Source organism: Carlito syrichta, unplaced genomic scaffold (genome assembly GCF_000164805.1).
Source record: "Carlito syrichta isolate Samal-C Ts95f unplaced genomic scaffold, Tarsius_syrichta-2.0.1 Scaffold289046, whole genome shotgun sequence".
In the NCBI taxonomy this organism is placed as follows: domain Eukaryota; kingdom Metazoa; phylum Chordata; class Mammalia; order Primates; family Tarsiidae; genus Carlito; species Carlito syrichta.
In genome coordinates, this window is record NW_007233142.1 from 3311 (window position 1) to 26608 (window position 23298).

General features: G+C 37.3%; 1 protein-coding gene across 1 annotated transcript in view; it reads left to right on the forward strand.

The window, feature by feature from the left end:
- The first annotated feature begins 2238 nt into the window (after nucleotides 1-2238).
- LOC103256201 (ribonuclease 3-like) overlaps nucleotides 2239-23298 on the forward strand; it is a 42728-nt gene continuing 21668 nt past the window's right edge. Inside the window, exons 1-5 of the mRNA XM_021710455.1 lie at nucleotides 2239-2321; nucleotides 4819-4905; nucleotides 10324-10395; nucleotides 11946-12027; nucleotides 13730-13804. Coding sequence (XP_021566130.1) covers nucleotides 2256-2321; nucleotides 4819-4905; nucleotides 10324-10395; nucleotides 11946-12027; nucleotides 13730-13804 — 382 coding nt within the window. The 5' untranslated portion in view covers nucleotides 2239-2255. The remainder of the gene's footprint in view (nucleotides 2322-4818; nucleotides 4906-10323; nucleotides 10396-11945; nucleotides 12028-13729; nucleotides 13805-23298) is intronic.

Consider the following 23298-nt stretch of genomic DNA (forward strand, 5'->3'; position numbering starts at 1 on the left):
AAGATAAACTTGTAAGCAGAATAAACTGCTTGAGCATCCTGTGGTGACTAAGACTCATCAGACAGAAGAGAAGTCGCCCCTGGGGAGCTGGTTGATTAGGCATACTGGAAACAACCCTCCTTCCCAATACACAATTGGTGATTAGGATGGGATTTGCATAAGCAAGTTGGTAATAACACCCATTTCTATGGGAGAGTCAGGAGAGTGAATGGGGACTAGCTTTGACCCAGCAATTGGGTAAGCTCTGTGGGACACTCCAGAGGTTCACTCTAGTGGCCTAGAGGTTTTTTATTCTGCTTTCTGGCCAGTTGCTGCCTTCTACAAGCAATTTGTGCCTCTGTTGTGGAAATTGTCAGCAGGCAAAACCTGCCAAAATTATTCTTAAGATTACTCTAGCTCCCTAGTAGGTGGGTAGGCTCTTGGGAGAAGGATAGTCCAAATTAGAATATCCTGATAGATCCCTGGACTCCTGCTGCTAGCAAGTCCACACAATCACTGGAGGGTGCATCACTGCCATTTCGTCTCTCTGTGCACTCCTAATGAGACAGTGCAGCTTCATCTGTGATGTGCTCCGCCCTCAGATACCTGCTGGGTACTGCTGGCAGCAGCCCTTGAGCAACACACTGCAGTCACACAGGCTTATTTCAGAGTCACATCACTCGTGCTGGCCAGTCTGGAGTCCTGAGAGCTGTGGAATGATGATCCTGAGTGCCCGGGTCACAGTGTAGGCATTACCAGTCACCACCCATCACATGGTTAAGACAGCAGTTGCTGCCTTCACAACTGGCTGGGATGAGGAATGTGCCCAGACACCATGGAAATCCTCAATGAGTTTACCCCTTGACATGATCTGAGATTCCAACCCTACTCAAAGACCTGAAGCAGAGACCAAGTGAGAAAGGTGCTGCTGGTATACTGTATGCAACTGCTAGGAAGTGGTATGCAACTTAAGGCCAAAAACTGTAATAGCTGGCAGCTGTCACCAAAGACAGTAAGATTGTTTCATTTGTTCAAGACCCTGTCACATTTATCTGGGAAGCACAACTAGATGGGGCCATGGCTGCAAAGCAGAGACATAAGCTGTCCCTGCACTCTGCTGCAATGGCTGTTTTCAGGAAGGAAGATTGGTACCGCGGCATTTCAGTGTGTTCCAGTGGGTTTATGCAGCTGCCACCCCCATGGAATAGGCCACCTTCCACCCAGATGCCTTTACAGTCATTTGTGTTTTTTGGGTTTTGGTTTTTTTGAGTTGGGGTCTGTCACCCGGGCTGGAGTGCAGGGACACAATGATTATGAATCACTGCATCCTTAATCTCCTGAGCTCAGGTGGACCTTCTGCCTCAGCCTCCTGAATAGCTTCGGCTATAGGCATGCAGCACAACGCTTGGCTAATTTTTTTTTTAGAGACAGGGTCTTACTGTGTTGCCTAGGCTGATCTTGAACTCTTGGACTCAAGTGCTAGGATTACAGGCTTGAGCCACCATATAGGCTTGAACCTGCTTTATACTTGTTTTTAAGGGGAGCCCCACCACAGACCAACCCAACACTTCTGACTCTGATGGACACAGCCCCCGAGCTTAATCCAGCTCTTCAGGCCCTTCCTACCCTGGAGAATGTCAAGGCACAACCATCCAACAAAATGTTCTTAGCAGCAGCCGCGCCTCCGCATCTCCCCCACTTGGTGCTTTGTAGCCAGAGGTCTACACTGGCAGTGCTCTCCTGGGCCCTCTGCAATAAGAGCAGAACAGCCTCTACAGCAGCAATGCCAAAGTGGCTTTATCTCTGGCAAGCTTCCTGAATTTCTGCAGATCCCTCTTGAAGCTGATATGGTCTGCTCTCCCACCGACCCAGGTGGAAGAGCACAGACCTTCAATGGCAAGCGCCCCATGTGTGATGGGATTCAGTGAACATACTCTAGGGACCCCCATGGATGGTAATTGCCCATCCCAAGCTCATGGTATTTTGGGGACTCCAAAACCCACAGACATTTATGGTCTTATTGGACATCCCTGCATCCTCAGCACATGAGGAAATGGCTAAGAACTGGTGACCGGCCAGCCCTTTTTTATTAACTTAGTTAATGGTAAAATGAATATTGTTCTTTCCTACCAGTCTGTGAAGGAACACACATAAAGCCTCTTTTGTTAGAAGTGAATCTAGAAAACACAGTCTGTTTTTGAATAAAAATATTCTGCTGCTTACTTGGAAACTCATTTTTATTTTTTCCCTCTCAGGCCATCAAGCCCTGCCGTCCTATGACCAACAATGCTGGCAGACTTTTCCACTACCGGATTACAGTCTCCCCCCCTACAAACTTTTTGGTAAGTTTTAAACAAGATTAGATTTCCTATAATTTAAAATGTAAATGAATCGAAATGTGACTAGGCTAACTTACTGTGTCACTTCTTAGATGTTCTTTTAAAAATATTTTTATTTGTTAAAATTGGGCTTTACCAGGATGATGTTTATTTCAGCTTCCTCTCACTATACTACTGTATTTTTTTTTTGGTTTATATTATTTGTGCCACATAATAGCCGCATTCATAATAGCCAGTGAATTACAGAGCTATTCATTGGAGCTAAGGAATGGAAGGAATGTTTTTATTTATATATTTATTTATATACTTATTGTCTAGGAACCCAAACAAGAAAATCTGTTGTGTGTTTATGACAGTAAAAATGATACCTAATATTTGTTGAGCAGGTAGTATGTTCTAGGCTCTATTCTGAGTGTTTGAAATATATTAACTTATGTAATTCTCACAACAAACCTATGAAGAAGTTTTTTTTGTTTTTTGGTTTTTTTTATAGTTGGAGTCTCCCTCTGTCGCCCAGGCTGGAGTGTAGTGACACACTCACGGCCACTGCAACCTCAGTCTGCTGGGTCAGGCGATCCTTCTGTCTCAGCCTTCCAAGTAGTTGGAACTATAGGCACATGCCACCATGCCCGGCTAATTTTTGATTTATTGTAGAGATGAGGGCTCAACAAGTTGCCTAGGCTGGTCTCGAACCAGCCGACTCAGGCAGTCCTCTCACCTCAGCCTCTCAAAGTGCTGGGATTATAGGCTTGAGCCACTGGGCCTGGCCTTGAAAGAAGTTATTAACCCCTCTATCAGGTGGGGCAGTAGTCCATGTTTTACAGATAAGCTTAAGTAACTTGCTCAAGATTACTCAGGTAGTAAATGACAGGACATTTATTTGAATCCAGGGAGTCAGTACCAGTGTATCAGCCTATATGCTATTCTACTATACTGTATTACTTTTCACCGAACTAAACTGATTAACTGTGGTGACTTGTATTGTCAAGAGATTTCAATTTCAAAGTTAGATTATTCATACTTATGTATTTTAACAATTTTATTGAGACATTATTTATATACCTCACAGTTTACCCATTTAAAGTGTATAGTTTATGATTTTTAGTCCATTTGCAACTTGTGATATCTCCATATTCTAACTTGGAAACATTTTCCTCATCTCAAAAGACACCCTGTACCCATTAGCAGTCAATTTTTTTCCATCCTCCCAACCTTATGCAGCTACTAAGATGCTGTTTCTACAGAGCTGCCTATTGAGATACTTCATAGGGATGGGCTCGTACAATATATGGTCTTTTGTGTCTGGCTTCTTTCATCTAGCATGATTTTTTTCAAGATTTGTCCATGCTGTAGCATGCATCAGCACTTCATTTATTTTTATGGCCAAATAATATTGCACTATGTGAATACTATATTTTATCCGTTCATAAGATGATGAACATTTGGGTTGTTACTTTCTGGCTATTTTCAATCATGCTACTGTGAACATATGTGTACAGTTATTTGTGTGGATATATGTTTTCATTTTCCTTGGGTATATACCTAGGACTGGAAGTGCTGGATCATGTGTTAACTCTGGTGAATCCTCAAAATATTACGCATTATTTATCAGAAGTCATTTTTATGTTTAAGTTGGACCAATTTTGTTGTTTCTCAAATAGGAAGTAATAATAACATTGGTAAAACAAATAATTTATATTTAGATATTCTTTAGTTCCCCCCTGCCCAAGGTGTTCTTATATATGTGATATTTAAAAGAATGATATTTAATAACTATGTAAGAAATGTGTCTTCTGGATTATCAGTCTTGATAATTACCTCCATATTTAGCCTTTAAGATTAAAAATGGTGGACTGTAAGAATGGTGTAAGGAAGATTGTCCCTCATGCTTAAATTGACATCTGTATTATCTAATTACAGATTTAATTTTCAGGTGATTAAGATCTTTGACCTTGTAAAGGAATTGATTTGTTGCAGTGTTTGGTTGGTTGACTTCTCCTCAGAGATTCTGGGAATGGAATTATAAAGGACTGAGCTTCTGGTATCTGGGGGCCTTTCAGAGCCTTCCAGGCTGTTGCTAGTCTTGACCATATTGATGCTGAGTCTATTTTCACTTTGTATTTGAGTCAACTGTGTTATTACCTTGTTCCTGTCAGGACTTTTGTTAGTTCAGAAATAGAGTTTAGTAGGAACAGAACTGGTAGTATTGTGTGATTAAATAAAAGAAGTTGCTAGAAAATGAAGCTACATATATATACCAGGTTTTTTCTTTATAGCACCTATAATAAACTTCACTGATTGTCTCAGTACATAAATACCATATTCAATATGTGAAACCAAAATATTCCACCTAAAATTAAACTTTGTATTAAGTTCTCTCTGGTGTCTGGAAGGATGTCCCTGCATTTCTCCTATTGGTTATTTTCTGTCCTGTTGGATTTCTGCAAATGCAAATTGTGTCATTTATTTAATTTGGGCTTGTGTTTCTGTTTGCTTTTAGACTGATAGACCAACTGTTATAGAATATGATGATCATGAGTATATCTTTGAAGGATTTTCTATGTTTGCACACGCCCCCCTGACCAATGTAAGTATGTACCAGTTGGCTGCCTTTCTCTTTCCTTGTACCTCTTTCCTCCCCTGCCTTCCCTTCATCATTTCTTTCCAAAAATCAAAATAGAATTCCATCATCTGACTCCTAAGTAACATTTACTCTGTGTCCCTCTGTACTAGCTGCAGGAAGTCTGTGGCAGTGTGCATCAGGTGGCATCTGTGCTAATGAGTCACAGGCTTGGTCCACATTAAATTGTGTAAGTAAACATGTCAGAATAACATTTTGAGCGTGTGAAAGATGGAAAAAAGGAGGATAAACTGTGGAGTAATGTGTTAAAGCTATTTTGGGCTGGTTGTACTTTAGAAGAAAGTTGGAAAGTTTTAAGGAAAAGCCACCATTTAGTCTCTGAGTGATAGAGAAGTGGAGCTTGTTCAGAACATTTGGACCTTGAATTCACTACATAGTTTTCTGCTTTAGAATTTCAGAAATATATCTTCTTTAAGAAATTTTGAGATGGATTCATGATATTTTCATATAGGTATTAGGGCTACTTAGTTGGTAAGCTGTTCAAATGGAAGTGCTGTTATCTGTGAGTCAAAATCTTTCCATATTCAAGCTAGCAGCCCTGGGAATTGTCTTATTCTATATTCCAGATGGACATAGAATGAATTGACCAGCAGCAGTGCAGAGAAAGATATAGCTGGTTTCTTGACCCAGTCTAGGCACTGTTGTAGGACTTACTGAATTTTAGCTATGGTGTATCCATAGCAAAATAGAATGTGTTTTAATCTTTTCTGGTTTGATTATATGAAATTATATCTGCAATTTGAAAATTATTTTGTACTGTTTGTTTAACACATTAAATTCTGTTTCAGTGGAGAGTAAGATGCAAATCTTTGCCTTATGTTGGCTCTTTCTGTCACTTTAAGTAAATGTGATTCCATCATAGTAATGCTAATTTAAAGCAAATTGTTTTCCTAATTAGATTTTTTTCATTCTACAGTATATTTTATCCTAGAACATATTCTTTGAGAAGATGATTACAATGTAAATGTAAAAATAAACTCATTTGATAATACATACTATATTTATCTCCAGGGCGGACCATCTGTTCACTAATATAAAAAAGGCAGTAATATTGGACCATTCTTAAATAATCTTTATTAAAAGATACTAGGAAGTCTTTGAATTTTGGTGATTTCTTTGCTGTTTTTTTAAGTGTCTTGGACACTTAAACCCTTTTATACACCAAATCTCATAGTCTTAGAGTTGACACTGCCCCCCACCTAATGGCTTTTTCTCTTTTTTCTCTGGAGAGTTTGCAAATACACATGATTTAGTTAGCATGAAATACTTAAAATTATTTATCATATTATCTTTTGATTCCTCAGAAGTAATATAGATCTTATTTTGACTTTTAGGATCTCCTTAATGAAAGAAGGAAAGCAGTGTGGCTTCATAAAGCCCCGGGTTTAAATATTAGTGACTTACTAGCTGTGTGATTTGACATTGTAATCTTTATAAGCCTTGGTTTTGTCATCTGTAAGATAGGGGTATTAGTTGTAGCAATCTCCTCAGCTTTTGTGAAAAATAATTGAGATGACACATGAAAAGTTTATCATGGTGTTTGGCCCATAATAAATACTGTCACTTGTTTTAGAAAAGATGTCAAACAGAGCTGGCTTTGAATCTTTCTTCGAATTCTTTGTTCTCCCCTCCCCCATTGGACAAGTGATTCTTTTAGCTTCATTGATGGTAGTAGTTTATGAGATTTTAGTGAGAAATCAGGTGTAATTTTTTAAAAATAGGCTTTGCATTTTAGAGCGGTCTGGGGTTCACAATAAAAGCAAGTGGAATACATAATTTTTAAAAACTCCCTCAGCACATGGTTTGACATTTAGAGGTCACTAGTACTAAGTTAATCACAGTTGTTACTGTCATTATAAAATAAAAGATAGCACAGAAAAGTTCCTGACTTTATCACATATTTTATGTAAGTATTCAAATTCTCAAACTTGAGAAATTTACTCTGCATTTAAAAGCTCCATCATATATCTTAGACATGTTGATAAAATAAATTGAGTTTTAAACTGAGTGTTGTACAGTTCATAGGAATTAGATCTATCAAAGGCCTCTTAAATTTGAAATAGCCTTAGAAAAATAATTTTTAAATCACTTTACTGATCTGATTCATTTTCTTGCTAGAGAGAGAACATCAGCAAAAAGAGCATGCAAATGATGGTAATGATAGAATCTCCACCAAATCTAGGCCGACAAGTTCTCTTAAGGTCTTCTTGAGTTGAAGTAGATTAAAAGTCTTGGTGGCTAAATATAGAGCATTCCAGGAGAATTTTATCCCTTTATATAGTATGTTTGTTATTACCTATTAATACCTGGTGTTAAGGACTTCGGCAACTGTAGTTATAAGGATAGATGTATTAGTTATACAATATCTTATTACATTCTCAAAAGCACAGGAAAACCTCTTGATCATTTCCCTCCCACATTAGTTGGCTTTCATTTCCAGTGGCTTTGCTGACCTCTGGGTTTGATTATTCAGTGTGTGGAAGTAATAGAATTAGAATGTAAAGGTTTGGGGAAGATTTTTGGGGTTTTTTGGTGTGTTTTTTTGCTAGGATGAGATAGGCGTTTGTGTCAGTCAGCATATAATTCTTTACTTTTAAGTATTTAAATATGTTTTAAGAAGTGATAGTAGACATTATTTGAAGGCATTGATTGCAAGTTGTTTTGGTAATCTTTGCAGCTACACAGTTTCTTGGTTGACCACTGTGTAGTAAAATGACAAAGAGATCAGGTTTTGAACAGATAAGGAGAACCTGCCTTTCCAAATTTGTGTGTCTGAGAAGGACTTTGGTGGTATAGATGGACATCTAGAAGAAAATAAACTGTATATAAGGAGAAGAGGTTAGAGAAGGAATTCCACTAAGTGATTTTAGTTAAAATAAGTTGGGAAAGGACTGTACTTGCATACATCATCCAGCAGTGCTTTTTCACATGAAAGCAAAGTTTACACCTTTGCTTTTTCTTTGCTTGCCTCTTGAGTATTCCCTAGGACTCTGGTCCTTTTCTCCCCTCTGCCTTCTCTCTCCAAGTAATTCAGTTCTACCCATGGTTTCTCTTCCCATGCATATTCTGATCTCCACCAGCTTGATATTTATAGCTCCACGCTTCACATTTCATATTGCCTTTGAAATGCCCTGCTTGATGTTCCGTCGGGCAGGTACCTTACCTTCAACCTGTATGAAACTAGACTCATTCGTCATCTTCCCCGCGCATTGAGTTTGAGGTACTGGGGGGCATCTTCATGAATTTCTGCTTTTGTATTCATGCCATCATGACCTATCACAACCAGGAAATTATCCTCAATTCTTTCTTTGCCTTCACTCCCCCATCAGAATGGTCACAGTGTATTTTAGTAATATCTCCTATTTAAAAACGTGACCTCCCTTTCCAGTCTTTCTTTCATTTGGCTCCTGGCATTAGACTTCAGGCTGGTCTTCTGGTCTTCCTTGCTCTCCTACAAGCCATTCCCATACAGTTTCCACAGTGATTTATCTAAAATGTTAACAATGGTAGTATCTCATTTAAAGTGCTTGAGTGATCACTCCTTGCCGTACCGCCAGAAGCCCTGACGGTCACATGGCTTATAAGGGCTCCATGATTCAGAGCTCACACTTTCTGCTCACCTGGTGTCTCTCTCTCCATGTACTTCTCTCTGAACTGATAAATGATGTTCTCTTCCCCAGGTCCCTTTTCTCTGTCTTGCTAGAAGTTAAATACCTGCTCTGCCTCAACTTTATTTTTCTAGGTGACCTGAGAAATCCCTCCCCATTTTTGAAGACAATTCAGATGTTATTTCCTCTTTGTTTCTTTTTTTTTTTAATGTATACTTTATTTGGCTGCTTGTTTGTTTTTTAATTGCACTTAAAATTGCATGGTCTTATTTCTATTTGTATTTGTTTACATGCCTCTCTTCTTCTGTATCTTTACCTTTTAAGGTAGGACCTGTGGCTTATTTTAGAGTAACTATGAACCTAACATAATTGTTAGCAAAGAATAGATATTTTGAAAATAGGTTGAGTCATGCAAAAATTTGTAACTCTTCAATACTGTAAAATGATAAAAAATAGTAGTGACCTTAGCATGTTGCTTTGGTTGGTTTAGAATTCATCATAAGAAGGTTGAAATGGATCTTTTGTTAAAGTTATTTATGAATTTCATTCAAATTAACTATTGTCTTTTACAAAAAAGAAAAAGCACCAAGAACTAAACTTCATTTCTGAAAAAAAGTGGATCCAGTAGATGGCATTATAAGACTATTTTTTTTGTTTGTTTTCTTTGCCATCCCTTTTGCTGATAGAATTAAAATTTATTTCTTTATGATTGCTGTGGTTTGTAAAAAACGATTACATCTATATAAAATCATCTTTTGGACAGATTAAGCAGTCAGAAAAGCTCACTTAACACATCTCTCGGGCTTCTGAGTCTGTAATTTTCCCCAGCTAGCCAGCCAGTCCTCTACGGTAACCTCCCTCCTCATCCAAAAATATGTTTATTTACAGAAAACCTATTATGTATAGGCAGTAGACAAAGTTTCTGATGATACACTGGTAAAATAAGACAGATGTGGATTTATCATACTGAACCTTCTTTCATTTTCACACATATCCTGAGTATTAGAACAGGTAATGTGAGGTATATACTCTAGTGACTAAGAGCTAAGGTCTAGAGGAAGACTTCCTAATTCACCAGCTACCTGTTACCTTAGGCAAGGTACCTGATCACTCTTGCCTTACTTTCTTCTACCATATAATGGGCATGGTAGTCAAACCTGTCTCACAGAGATGTGGTGATGATACATGAGTGACTATTATGAAGCAATTAGGACACTGCCTGGCTCAATAAGTGTTAGCTACTATTATTTTTATTATAACTTCTTATTACTATATTTATTACCATAATTGCTTAGCTCAAGAGTTAAATAGGCAGCTAGACTATGTACTCTTCAATGACTTATGAATCCTTAATTGATAATTTATTGCTCTACTTACCTGGTCTGCCCAAAGAGCCAAAAATTCTAAAATATTTTTAAAAACCTGAAAAAAAGAAATGTTTATTATTATGGTTTTATTAATTCTTTAGAGGTGATATGTTTGGTTTCCATGGATTGTTACCGTGTTTGTGTTGCTGCTGCTAATACTGTTAATTATGCACCACATTATGCAGGCTTCTTGGAGAGGCCAGGCCAGCTGGGTTCTTGTCATTAAAATCCAGCAGTTGTGGTCAAGCTTCATGTGCAGTGTTAGCAGCTTAGATGAAGGTGACACCTTCTCATCTGGTTCATGACCTTCTGGGTCAGGTAGCAAACGTGTGTATTATGAGCCTGCAGGGAGGTATTGAGGAACTGAATTTCACTTCTTCTTATTGCAGATTCCACTGTGTAAAGTAATTAGATTCAACATAGACTACACGATTCATTTCATTGAAGAGATGATGCCGGAGGTAAGGGAAAAGATTATTTAACAGTTTAATGTTGTATGCTCTTTCATTTATTCCACACTTACATTTTAAAGCATTGAACTTGGCCAGCTCTAGCTTTTGTCATAGGTATACCCCTAAAGTATCATGTTCAGTATTGAAAGGATCAGTGAAATGCAGCTGTAGGATCAAGGTTAAAATTCGGGTCATTTTTCAACTCATTGACCTATTTTTGAACTCATTTCTCCTTGTGTTGCATCTGCTGATATTAACTTTACATCTGTTTCTAATTTGTTTTGCGTAGGGGACAGATTTTGGTTACTGGCCATTATCAGAGAGGAAATTGGAGTAGTGAAACTGAATCTGATAGCTGTTATAATAATCTTATTCGTTATCTCCAAAGACAAGATCAATGCTTGGCTCATTTTTCTTCCCATATATTTACATATTTTTCCTAATTGTTTTTCATTGTGATGCTCAGCAGCAGATTTATCTAAATATATGCAAGAGATTTAAAATTCCAAAGAAAGATTAATGTGAATCTCAGAATGATTCATAGCCTGATCTTGAATACAGTAGTGTCAACAAATCACACCAAGAAATAACAACTAGACAGCAGACAAGCTTGTGTACTTAACATTGTGTTGGAGTCAGGGTCGATTTCCAGAGCCCCTGGCTCTTCTTACAAACCATGCTTAATGGGACAGCTCTGTGGTGGGCATGGAGCATGGAAGGGGAATTGATGGGCATGACGTGCATGCCTACTTGGCACCCATTTAATTCTGAGCAAATCTTGTTCATTCTACCCGCCTTTCAAAAAGAATTAAAGAAAAAGAACTACCCCTTCATTCTTCTGCTTAGAAGGGTTTTTCTGCTTCCTTTGGATTTTTAAGGGCATAAGACTTCATTTGCTATTGTAAAAGTTTATGATTTCTGGTGTGATCTCATGCAGGGTGATTTATGAATCCCAAGCAAAACAAGTAGGAGGAAGAATTATGAGACAAGTCGCACTTGCAAATATCATCTGTTTAGCTTGCTTACGGTAGAAATTTTGGTACAGAGTTTTATAGTTTTTCTTAGTCCTTCATTTGCCTTCATGAAGCTTTTTAACTTTTTGGGTACAAAGAAACTCTGTTTTTTGGTAATTCTATGCAGTGATTCTGGATGAATAGGGTGGGGGTTGAGGACAAGCGTATCAGAGCCTGCATGTGTGTATATGTAATTTTAATTAACAAAAAACTCCAAGAGGTTTTGATACAGTTTATAATTGGATTGGAAAAATATGATATAAGTGAGACTTGACATTTAGATTTCACATAATTTTATTTGTACACTGAGAAGGGCTAAGTTGACACTTGTAGAATTTGTAGTAACATTATTGTCGACTTCATTTCTGTGTGAAATTTGTGAGCTGTTGTAAGACAGTGGCCAAACTTTCTAGGAAATTGTATGGTTTTGGTATAGTTTTAGCAGACACTTTTTAAGATATGTGACTAGAACAGGATGAGCCTTCAGTTAATACATATTTACCAACCTTTACCAACCTAATAATTTGGTTTTGGTTTATGTTTCAGAATTTTTGTGTGAAAGGACTTGAACTCTTCTCACTGTTTCTATTCAGAGATATTTTGGAATTATATGACTGGAATCTTAAAGGTAAATGATAGAATTTAAAGAAAAGAGTAACGCTTATAGAAGAATGTTATGGTATGTATGAAAACTCTGATAAAAGTGTTGGGGACGTAGTTGAAATTCCTCTTATTTTTTAAATACCCAGGGAAAAGTGTTATTCGTAAGAATGCTTGCTGTCATTTGACATGAATATGTTTTTATGGATTTTACTTTATATAATTTCACAGCACCTGTTATTAGCTGGTACTAATGTGGAGATTGTACCAGTTATGAGTAACTACCTTGATTTAGGTGTATTAGGAAAAATATCATTAGTTAATTTTTTGAATCTAGTGAACTTACTGTAATAAATTTTCTTAAGTGGCAGTTTATTAAAACAGAAAACTTCAATTAGTTATTAAAACACACATATGCACACATACATGCCACACACAACGTGAGCTAGATAGATTCAAAGACTTGATGCCTGACTCTTGGATAGTAGTTTACTCTTTTGGAAGTATCTGTATTCCAGCAAACAGTTACTTACTTATTTATTTTATGTGTTTTTGAGTTGGAAATCTCACTCTGTTGCTCAGACTGGAGTGCAGTGGCACGCTTACAGGTACCACAGCCATAGCCTGCTAGGATCAGGTGATGCTTCTGCCTCAACTTTCCAAGTGGCTGGAATTGCAGGCATGTGCCACCACACCCAGCTAATTTCTTGATTTATTGTAGAGATGAGGTCTCGCCAAGTTTCCCAGGCTGGTCACCAACCTGTGGGCTCAGGCAGTCTTCTTACCTCGGCCTCCCAAAGTGCTGGAAGTATAGGCATGAACCACTGCGCCCAGCCTACTTATTTATTGTATTCATTTTTTAAAGTTGGAGTCTCACTCTGTTGCCCAGGCTGGAGTGCAGTGGCAGGCTCAGGCCACCCCAGTGTCGACCTGCTGGGCTCTGGGGATCCTTCCACCTCCGCCTTCCAAGTAGCGGGAACTACAGGTGTGTGCTACCACGCCCGGCTAGCTTTTTTTAAAAAATCATTGTAGAGACGCGGTCTCACCACTTTGCCCGGGCTGGTCTCGAACCCGCGACTCAGGCAATCCACTCGCCTCGGCCTCCCAAGGTGCTGGGATTACAGGCTAAGACACTGAGCCTGGCTTATTTGTTTTTAAAGTAGTGTATTTTTTTTTTTTGAGTTGGAGTCTCACTCCGTTGCCCAGATTGGAGTGTAGTGGCCGCTCCCGGCCACCGCAGCCTCGACCTGCTGGACTCTGGCAATCCTTCCGCCTCAGCCTTCCAAGTAGCCGGAATTACAGGCATGTGCTACTACACCCGGCTGATTTTTTGATTTATTATAGAGATGAGGTCTCGCTGCCCAGGCGGGTCTCGAACCCACGGGCTCACGCAATCCACTCACCTCAGCCTCCCAAAGGCACGGGATTACAGGCTGAGCCACCGAGCCCAGCTAATTTTACCATATATATTTGTTCCTTGGGGCTTTCATTCTCCTCTTGACTTCCTGTAGTCTCCTCCTTGCAGTCTTCCTTGGGTGCTTGTGGCAGTTACCAATGATTGATTTAGCCACTGAGAGGAAGAGTAGGAGAAGGCAGTGGTATTTTTTATGTCTCTACTTCTGGTAGTAGTTTTTGTGGTTATCATAAATCTTAGAAATTAAGTTGCAGTGTGTGCTTTTTAAAGCTGTTTGATTTCTTTTTTTTCCCCCCTTTTCATTTGTTTGCTTTAGGTCCTTTGTTTGAAGACAGTCCTCCCTGCTGCCCAAGATTTCATTTCATGCCACGTTTTGTAAGATTTCTTCCAGGTAAATCTTTTGGCTTGTCAGTGACCTGGTGAGATAGTGCATCTGAAAATAAACTTACTATTCTCCTTTCAGTCTTTAGAAAGGACAACTTTTCCACTTTAGATACTGTTAATTCTCTACTTCTCAGGTAGGGCATGGAAATATAAAATCATACACACTGATTTATATCCCTGCATAATGTGTGGTAGCCCCAAATTAGATGAGTAATGGAGGAATTGATTTATAAATTTTGGAAATCTGCTTGATAAAATATCATGCAAGTGTTAAAATTAACATGGAAAAATGCACGTGACTTAAAAAATGCATATGGCTAATGGAAAACAATTATTGTAATATTTTATGTACAATATGATTATAACAATAAAAATTATTACATGGTTGTATTAAGATAGTAGGATTATAGTGATTTTTTTCTATTTTTTTGACTTGTCTTAATTCACATTTTAGTGAAAAATTTACTCTCCCACTAAATGAGAATATATAAGGCAGTATATATCTCAGTTTTTTTAAAGCAGAATTTTAACTGTTTTCTAATTGTTTTCAGTTATGTAGCTGTAAGATATGGCATTATATTTAGTGTTTTTAAGAATGGTTGGAGCCGACTGCAGTGGCTCATACCTGTAGTCCCACTACTTAGGAGGCCGAGGAGAGAAGATTACTTGAGTGCAGGAGTTCGAGACCAGCCTGGGCAATGTAGTGAGACACTGTTTCTTTAAACAAAAATTAAATTAAAAAATAATAATACCTTTTTTAAATGGTTGGGTTTTATTGAAATCTTTTGATGGCTTTTTGTTTGTGAAATCTTTTCCTCTGAGGCTTCTGCCACCCTATTTCCACTCTCCCTTTTTCATGATTTCCTAGTCAAACTACCTGCTTTATTAGCGCTGTGAAACCTGGCTTACTACATCCTTGTTTAACAAAGTTCTGTTATCAGCTTAGTGAACTTCACTCACCATTCTACCCTGAGCTGTACAATAATTTGATTTTTTTCCACTGTAATGATTGTCACAACTCAGCTGCCTAATCCCCAGGTAAAACTTGGTACCATGTCACCACCCTAAATGAGTTTATCCTTAGAACCTGCCTTTAATATCTCACTTTCTGGTGACATCCTTTATTCCTTCCAGCCTCTCATGCCCTTATTTCTTTGCTTTTACTAGAATATTTTTTATTTGTGTGCAGTCACTTTGCTTTGCCTTCTCAGCTAAGTCCTGTGCTCTAACTTTTTATCTATCAGCTCTGGCTGCCTCAGCCCCTTATACAACCACCACTTTTCATGTAAATCCAACTGTCAATTCAGCCACTTGCCTTTTCTTCTTGTGTATGTGAGCCACTAGTAATAATACTGGAGAAAAAAATATAGCTGCTATAAATCTGCAGTTTGCAATCTTGGCTGGGGAGTTTTTATTCGTGTAACCTTTCAGCCCAAGTCTATGTATAAATTCTGTGTATCAGCAGTTTAAGAAATTTAGTCCTTTGTTCATACTCTTCTCCTTACCTCTTGTCCTCCTGATGTAGAAGGCCTTGCCATCTCATGCTTGAGAACTCGCCTTTGAACCCATCAGACTTTGGCTTCCTCAAGTGCTCCAATCCATTCCCAGCCAAGCTTTGCTTCACTGCTAGACCCCTTTAACCCTGTCCCCAGCCCAGCGCAGCAGCTGATACCAAAGACAACCTGCTAAAGACCAAGTCCAGAGGATGCGCTTCAATGTTAGCCTTTTCCTTAGTTTGGTACCTTGGCTCTTGACTTTGTCTTACTTCTGGACTCTCCTTACTTTCCTTCTAGCTCTTTGATTCTGCCTGTAGGGCTTTAGTTTCCTGTCTACTCAGTCTAGTTTAGATTTTTGTCAATAGTCTATCCCTAATACTCTTTCCTTAGTCCAGAGAGGCACAGTGGCTTATTTTTATTTTAGGTGAGTATTACTCACATTTTTCATGTTATTGTTAACTTTTATTTTGTTTAGAAATACATTCAAAAGCTTTTCTCCTTTTTATATCTGGTTTGATTTTATTGAGATGCCCTTTTTTCTTTTCAAGCGAATGCCTCTTTGATTTTATAATGGAGCTTTAGCAGTAAACTTATTAGAAAATGGTGTTAGAGTGAGTTTGTTGAAAAGCCGTTGCTTTTCATATCTATTTGGCTCTAGGCATTTTATGACCAAACAAATCTCTAAGAGAAAGCAGGCAGTTTTAAAATCATGTTACAGAAAAATCTTATGTCGGATATTTACTTCCTGGGATTTCAACTCTCACAGAATGTTTCTCATAACTATGTAGGGATAACATTCAGGTTGTCATAAAGAAAAAAGTCTGTTGATTTATTTTTAAACAGAATTTACTTTTTCATTACAGTTCCCTTTGGAAGTATACATATTAAGAAGACCCTGAAGGACACAGAAAAATACCTAATGTATAAAATGCATTTTGATATTAGGTAGCAAATTATGGTTGATTTGTTTTCACACTATAACCTTGTTAAAGATCTTTTAGAAAATAGTGAGTTCAATTAATAACCTTGTGCACTTGATTTAGTTTTTGTAGATGTATCCTCTGGGTAACTTCCAATAAAAGAGATTACTGGATCAAATGATAAATGCATATGAGCATATAAGTTTGTTAAATATTGTCAACTTTTCTCTCTGTCATGTTTGTTTGGAGTCAGGGTCTCATTCTGTCACCTAGGCCGGAGTACAGTGGCATGTCCATGGCTCAGGACAGCCTCAGCCTCCTGGCTTATTTTTTGAATTTTTGTAGCTGTGTTTGTTCCATTTTGTACTTCCAACAACAATGTAATGGAGTACTTATTTTCCTTACAGCTTTATTAATATAGTAGGTTGCCACCTTTTGAATGTTTGTTAATCAATGAATGACAAATAGTATCTCAGTGTAGTTTTCATTTCATTATGTTTTGAATAAAGTTGAACATCTTTTGATATGTTTTAAAAAAAAAAAGAAAATAGTGAGTTAAACACGTTTTGATGTATATATTTTTTCTGTGCATAAGGGTTTTTTTTTTTTACATAGTTGTCATTTACTAGTATATGATTTGCCTCTTATTTTTTAATAATTCATTGAGCAGATGGATATTCTTAAAGATTAGGATATGTAGTGCCAAATTTCTTGTCAAAAGAATAATATCAGTTTATGCAACCATGAAAAATGCATTATTACTGATTTTTAGCATTTTAGGCCCACCCACCTTCCTTTTCTCCTTTTATCTTTCCCTCCTTGTTTTCTTCCTTTTTAAAAATGTCAGCACTGAGCTCCATGAGGCTGAAAAGGAAACACTGTCTTGTTGTCTCAACAGTGCTAACATACATCATGCAACTAGCAGGGACTCAATAAATACTTGTTTACTGATTTTATTTAGTTGACCATAATAATGCCTTGTTTAAGTATTCATGCTTCTGGCTACTAATGAATCAGTTTTTAAACATTTTTTGGTATTATTTACCATTTTTTAAATAAAACTTTTTTTTTTTTTTTTGAGTTGGAGTCTCACTCTGTCACCCAGGCTGGAGTGCAGTGGCATGCTCATGACCACTGCAACCTGGACCTGCTGAGCTCAGGGGGTCCTTCCGCCTCAGCCTTTCAAATAGCTGGAACTACAGGCACACACCACCATGCCTGGTTAATTTTTAAAATTTACTGTAGAGATGAGGCCCCGCCAAGTTGCCCAGGCTGCTCTCAAACCCCTGAGCTCAGGCAATCCTCTCACCTCGGCCTCTCAAAGTGTGGTATTATAGACGTGAGTCACCGTGCCCGGTCTTAAGTAAACTTTTATTGAACTATATGTAATACTCACAAGTGTACATATTGTGAATATAGGACTCAATGAATTTTTACCAAGTGAATATGACCATGTACTCTACCCAGATCAAGATTACTAGCATCTAAGAACCCCCTTTCAACCCCTTTCTAGTTACTACCCAGTCCCTGAAGGTTAACCACTATTCTGAAACACCATGTATTAGTTTCACCTGTTTTTGAGCTATAAAAACTATAATTATGTATTCTTTTTTGCTTCTGTATTAGTTTTACTTGTTTTTGAACTATAAAAACTAGAACCATATATTCTCTTTTTCTTCTGTCTTTGATTGAATGTGTTTCAGAGATATCTGTTGTTGCAGTTAACTGTAGTTGGCTCATGCTCATTATTGTATAGTTTTATATGGCAGGGCTAAACTAAAATAAAAATGTCTATAATTAATGGACATTTGATATTTTCATGTGTGTGTGTGTGTGTGTGTGTGTGTGTGTGTGTGTGTATTTGAATAGCATATATATGTTCACCAAGGACCTATATATGTCTTTTGGTGAGCACATACAGATATATATATATATATATATATAAATTCATACTTTCTTTTGCATATTTTGCATATTTTCCTTTCCTAGGAGTAGAAATTCTGAGTGTGTTTGTATTAAGCTTTGTAAGATACTCTTAGACAAATTTCTAAAGTGACTGTATATTTTACCTTCCCACCAGCAGCGTATGAGAGTTCAAGTTTAGTGTACATTCTCATTACTTGACATTTATTTTTTTCTTTTTCAGTTTATCCTGATGAGTGTTTAGAAGTATCACATTATGGTTTTAATTTGTATTTCCCAAGTGACTATGAAGTAGAGTCATTTCATGTGTTTATTGACTATATATTATCTTTTGAAGTACCTGTTCAAATCTTTTGCCCATTTTTGTGTTGAATAATACCTGCTTTTTTCTCTTTGATTTGTAGGTTTTAGAAAACATAGTTATATGAGTTCCTTGCCAGAGATTATATATATATATATATATATATATATATATATATATATAGAGAGAGAGAGAGAGAGAGAGAGAGAGAGAGAGAGAGAGAGAGAGAGAGACTCAATACCTTCTCTGTAGATTGCTATTTGATCCTCTTGTTCCTCTTAATGGTGATTCTTAATTATTAGAAATTCTTTTTTTAAAAAATTATTTATTTATTTATTGTAGAGATGTGGTCTCACCAAGTTGCCCAGGCGGCTCTTGAACCCGCGGGCTCAGGCAATCCATTCACCTCAGCTTCCCAAAGCGCAGGATTACAGGCTGAGCCACCGAGCCCAGCTAGAAATTCTTAATTTTATTGTCATCCAATCTGCATTCTACTTTTTTTTTTCTTTGTGGTTAGAGTTTTTGTATCTTTTTGATGAAATGTTTGTCAATCCTAAGGTCATTAAGATACTTTACTATATTTTCTTTACCTGTTGGTCTATAATCTATCTTTAATTTGTTTTTATGATTGGTATGATTCAAAACTCATTCTTTTCTTTTTTTTATAATATTTTTTATTATGATATTGGGGGTACAGTTAAGCGTTAGGTACACAAATATGCTTTGTTCAGGCACCCTTGTTGATAAGAGGTGTTTCCCTATCCCCAGACAGATATTTACTACCGTTAATCCCATCTCCCTTTTCCTTCCCACTCCCATAGTTTCCCACCACTGTCAGTCATTTTCTTATAGTATTTCGTTGGATGTTCAAGGTCAACTATATGAGTGAGAACATGTGATACTCAGATCTTTGTTTCTGTGAGAGGTCGCTCCGTATTATAGACAATAGTTCCATCCAGGTTGCTGCGAAATTCATGATGTTTTTCTTTTTTATGGCTGCGTAGTATTCCATCGTGTATATGTACCACATTTTTTTTTAATCCAGTTCTCTTTTGATGGACAGAATGGTTGCTTCCAGGTTCTTGCTATTGTGAACAATGCTGCAATAAACATATGTGTGCAGGTATCTTTTTTATAGAGTGATTTGAGTTCTTCAGGGTATATTCCCAGTAGGGGAGTTGTGGGGTCATATAGGAGGTCAGTATGTAGAGCTTTTAGGAATCGCCATACTGTTTTCCACAGAGGTTGCACTAGTTTGCGCTCCCACCAACAGTGTGGAAGTGTTCCCTTTACACCACACCCTCTCCAGCAACTGTATTTTTTTGAGTTATTGAAAATTGCCATTCTGACTGGAGTTAGGTGGTGTCTCAGTGTGGTTTTGATTTGCATCTCCCTGATGATTAGTGAGGTTGAACATTTCTTCATGTGTCTGTTGGCTGCTCGGATATCTTCCTTTGAGAAGTGTCTGTTCATATCTTTTGTCCATTTTATAATGGGGTTGTTTGTTTTTTTCTTTTCAGCACATTTGAGTTCCTTGTAGATCCAAGATGTTAAGCTTTTGTCAGACCTGGTGTTGGCAAATACTTTTTCCCAGTCTGTAGGCTGTTTCCCTGCTCTCTTGATGGTTTCTTTGGCTTTGCAGAAGCTTGTCAGTTTAATGAGGTCCCACTTGTCTATCTTATCTCTTATGGCCTGTGGGTTTTGGGTTTTGTTCATTATTTTCAATATGAATGTCCAATTGACCCAGCATCATTTATTGAAAAGACCATTTTTTACAGAGTTGAAATGTTACCTTTGCTGTTAATTGGGTTGACTGTGTGTGTGTACGTGTGTGTGTGTATACAAAAAATACAAAAGTATATAAAGTAAAAAAAAGTGAGCACTTTCTTCTGAATGTGTGAAAATGAGTAAATACTGTAAATGGCTTTATTTGTATTTGTTTTAAACTATATAAGGAAAATTGTGCAATTTTCTTCAAGTAGGATGACACTAAACATGTTACGCAGCTTGTTTTTCTTTCCTCAAATGCTTCATACATCTCTGTGTAAATACTTTGCCTCCTTTGATATGTACATAGCATTTTATAGTATGGATGGACATGAATCTTTTTTTACAATTCTTCTAGTGATTAATATTTTGATGGTCTCTACTTTCAACTCATTCCATGTAAGTACTGCAGGAACAGTCTTGCTCATTTATCCTTTTACATTTGAGTAAGTGTTTCCATGAGGTAGAATTCTAGAAGTGGTATTATTTTTTAAGACAGTATGAACATTTTAAATTTGGAAATATGTTGGCCAGCTTCTTTCTGGAAAGGACATACCAATTTGTATTTCTGACCAACAGTTTTTGAAAGTACCTTTTTGTATACTTGCCAACCCTGGATGTTACTAGTCTTGTATAGTTTTATTTATCTGATAAGCAAAAAGTAATCTCATTGTTATTATTTGCATTTTTTTGAACTTCTGTGAGAGTGAGCAACTTTTCATATATTTTCATTATTTTCTAGTCTTATTTTTACTTGATTTATATTTATATCAGTTCATTATAATATTAAACTGAAAGTTTGAGTTTTATCAGTCATCATAATTTCTCCAATTTCACAGTTTATTCATTTCAGAGATAGCTGTCTCATTTGCTCTATGCAAATTTACCCAAAATTAAGCCTGATGGTTTATTTCATTTTATTTTTTATTTTTCAGAAAGCAGGATTTATTAAGAGGACAGAAGAACTCCCACAGTGGGAGGGGACCCAAAGGGGTTGTCCAAACCTGACAGTTTAAACCAAGGATTTTTCAAGGCAGGCCAGTTTGCTGGAAACCAAATCACAGAGTAACCAGTTTATTAAGATTTAAATAATTTTCTGAAATTTTTTTAACCTTGCTATTTCACTCTCAACCTTTGGTTGCAAAATAGCTGACATGACTTAGACCCTGTTTAAGGTTTTATTCTGATTATAACTGGGGCTGTATGACATAATGTAAGATATTAAGATCACACTTAGGGGAAAGCCTGTTCATTGTTTACTGTCACCACTGTAGTAAAGCTTTGAAAATCCTGAATCAGTTTTGCAAATTGTCTAGCAAATTGATTTTTGGAAATTGCCCCATCTGGAGCACCACTTCTCAGGTATGGCTGGCAGGGAGCCAGGGGTTGAGAGAGTATCTCAAAATTTCCAGGAGGCAAGTGTAGTTTGAAAAAATGATTGGTATGGCATCTTGATATAACTTTATATTTGGAGCATTTAGAAAATACTTGTTAATACAAATTTTAGAAAATAAGATTGTATGAAGGTATCTTAGTAGGAATATGTAGAAGATATAATAATACGGTTATATGGTTAGTATAGAGAAAGGGGAAGATGTTTTTATATTTCTTAAAATTGAGTATTACACAATTGAGAAATACCCTTTTAAGCAGCCATATACTTAACACAAATTCCCTAACAAATCGTCCCCCTCTCCCAAATAGCCATATAAATAATCAAGCAATATAAACTGAGAGAATTGGGTCTCTAAGAGACAGTTTATAAAGTCTGTCAGTTCATTAATGACTGTCCAGATTCATTCCCTGAAACACAAACTCCAGTTCTTTGCGAATAATGAGCCGTTGTCACAGTTCCAGTCCCAGAGTTGGCAGAATTCCTGCTAACCTTAGCTTACCCACTCTCATTTCTCATTTATATCATGTCCTATTTATTTCAGCCAACAAGATAAAAATTACTTCCTAGCCCTCAGTGACATGACTCTATAAATTCCCATCATAAACATGTGGCAAAGCAGACAAACCAAAAGAGCCAATTCATTAACATTAGTAAATTCATGGTAGTCTGAGAGCAAGTAGCCAAGCTATTTGTCTGTTTCGGAAAGTCATTCCACAAATGTTTATGGAGTGTCTTTTTTGCCAGGCTGGGTGTGAAGGAGACAGCCCTTGTCCCATGGGCTCTGGCAGGACTCATTTTGTGAACCTCCTCTTTTATCCCTGTAAAGATTGAACCCCAATACCAGCCAAGGAGAAATATTTCCCCCAAGTTCATCTGTCTTGAGTTTCTTCTTTTCTGCAGTGGTAAATAATAATCTTTTAAAGATTTAGTTGCCATTTAAGATATTTGGCAATTTCAACATGGATTTGTAGTTACCTCCTTCAGTGTTACCAACTTTGTACTTGATGTATATGTGTATATATATCCTTATAGTCCCCAGTACTCTTAAGTAATCTCACCAAATATAGGCATTATAATCAAATACTGTGTCACTCTTTCCTTAGTTTCTGGTGAATCTATTTAGTGTGGCAGTCCTCTCAAGGCTCTGCAGGTTTCCTTTGTTCCTGCTATTCTGTATATATGTACATGAAGTGTACAGGCAACATACTCTGGCTTTAGAATTTTTCTTGTCCACCTCTTTATCTTAGTCTCCCTGGAAGATTAGAGATTATCATGGATTTAGACTGAGAGACAGGCAGTATGAGTTTGCTGGTCTCCTTAGCAAAGGGGGGCGCATTATTGATTGAGGAATACATGTCACATGCAGGTAGATTGGAATGTGTTCTGAGACTGACTCTGAGGGATCCCAACTATATGTCTTAAGTTTGGACTATACTACCCAAACCTCCATAGGTTGGTGGCTTAAACAACAAACAATCATTTCCCCCAGTTCTGGAGGCTGGTAGTCTGAGATCAGGGTGCCAGCATGGTTGGGTTGTTGGTGAAGGCCCTCTTCCTGGTTTACAGACAACCATTTTCCAGTATCCATACATGGCAGAGAGCAGAGAGAAGCGGCAAGTTCTCTTGTGTCTCTTCTTTTAAGAGTATCATTCCTTTTCATGAAGGCTGTATCCTCATGACCTAATTACTTCCAAAGGT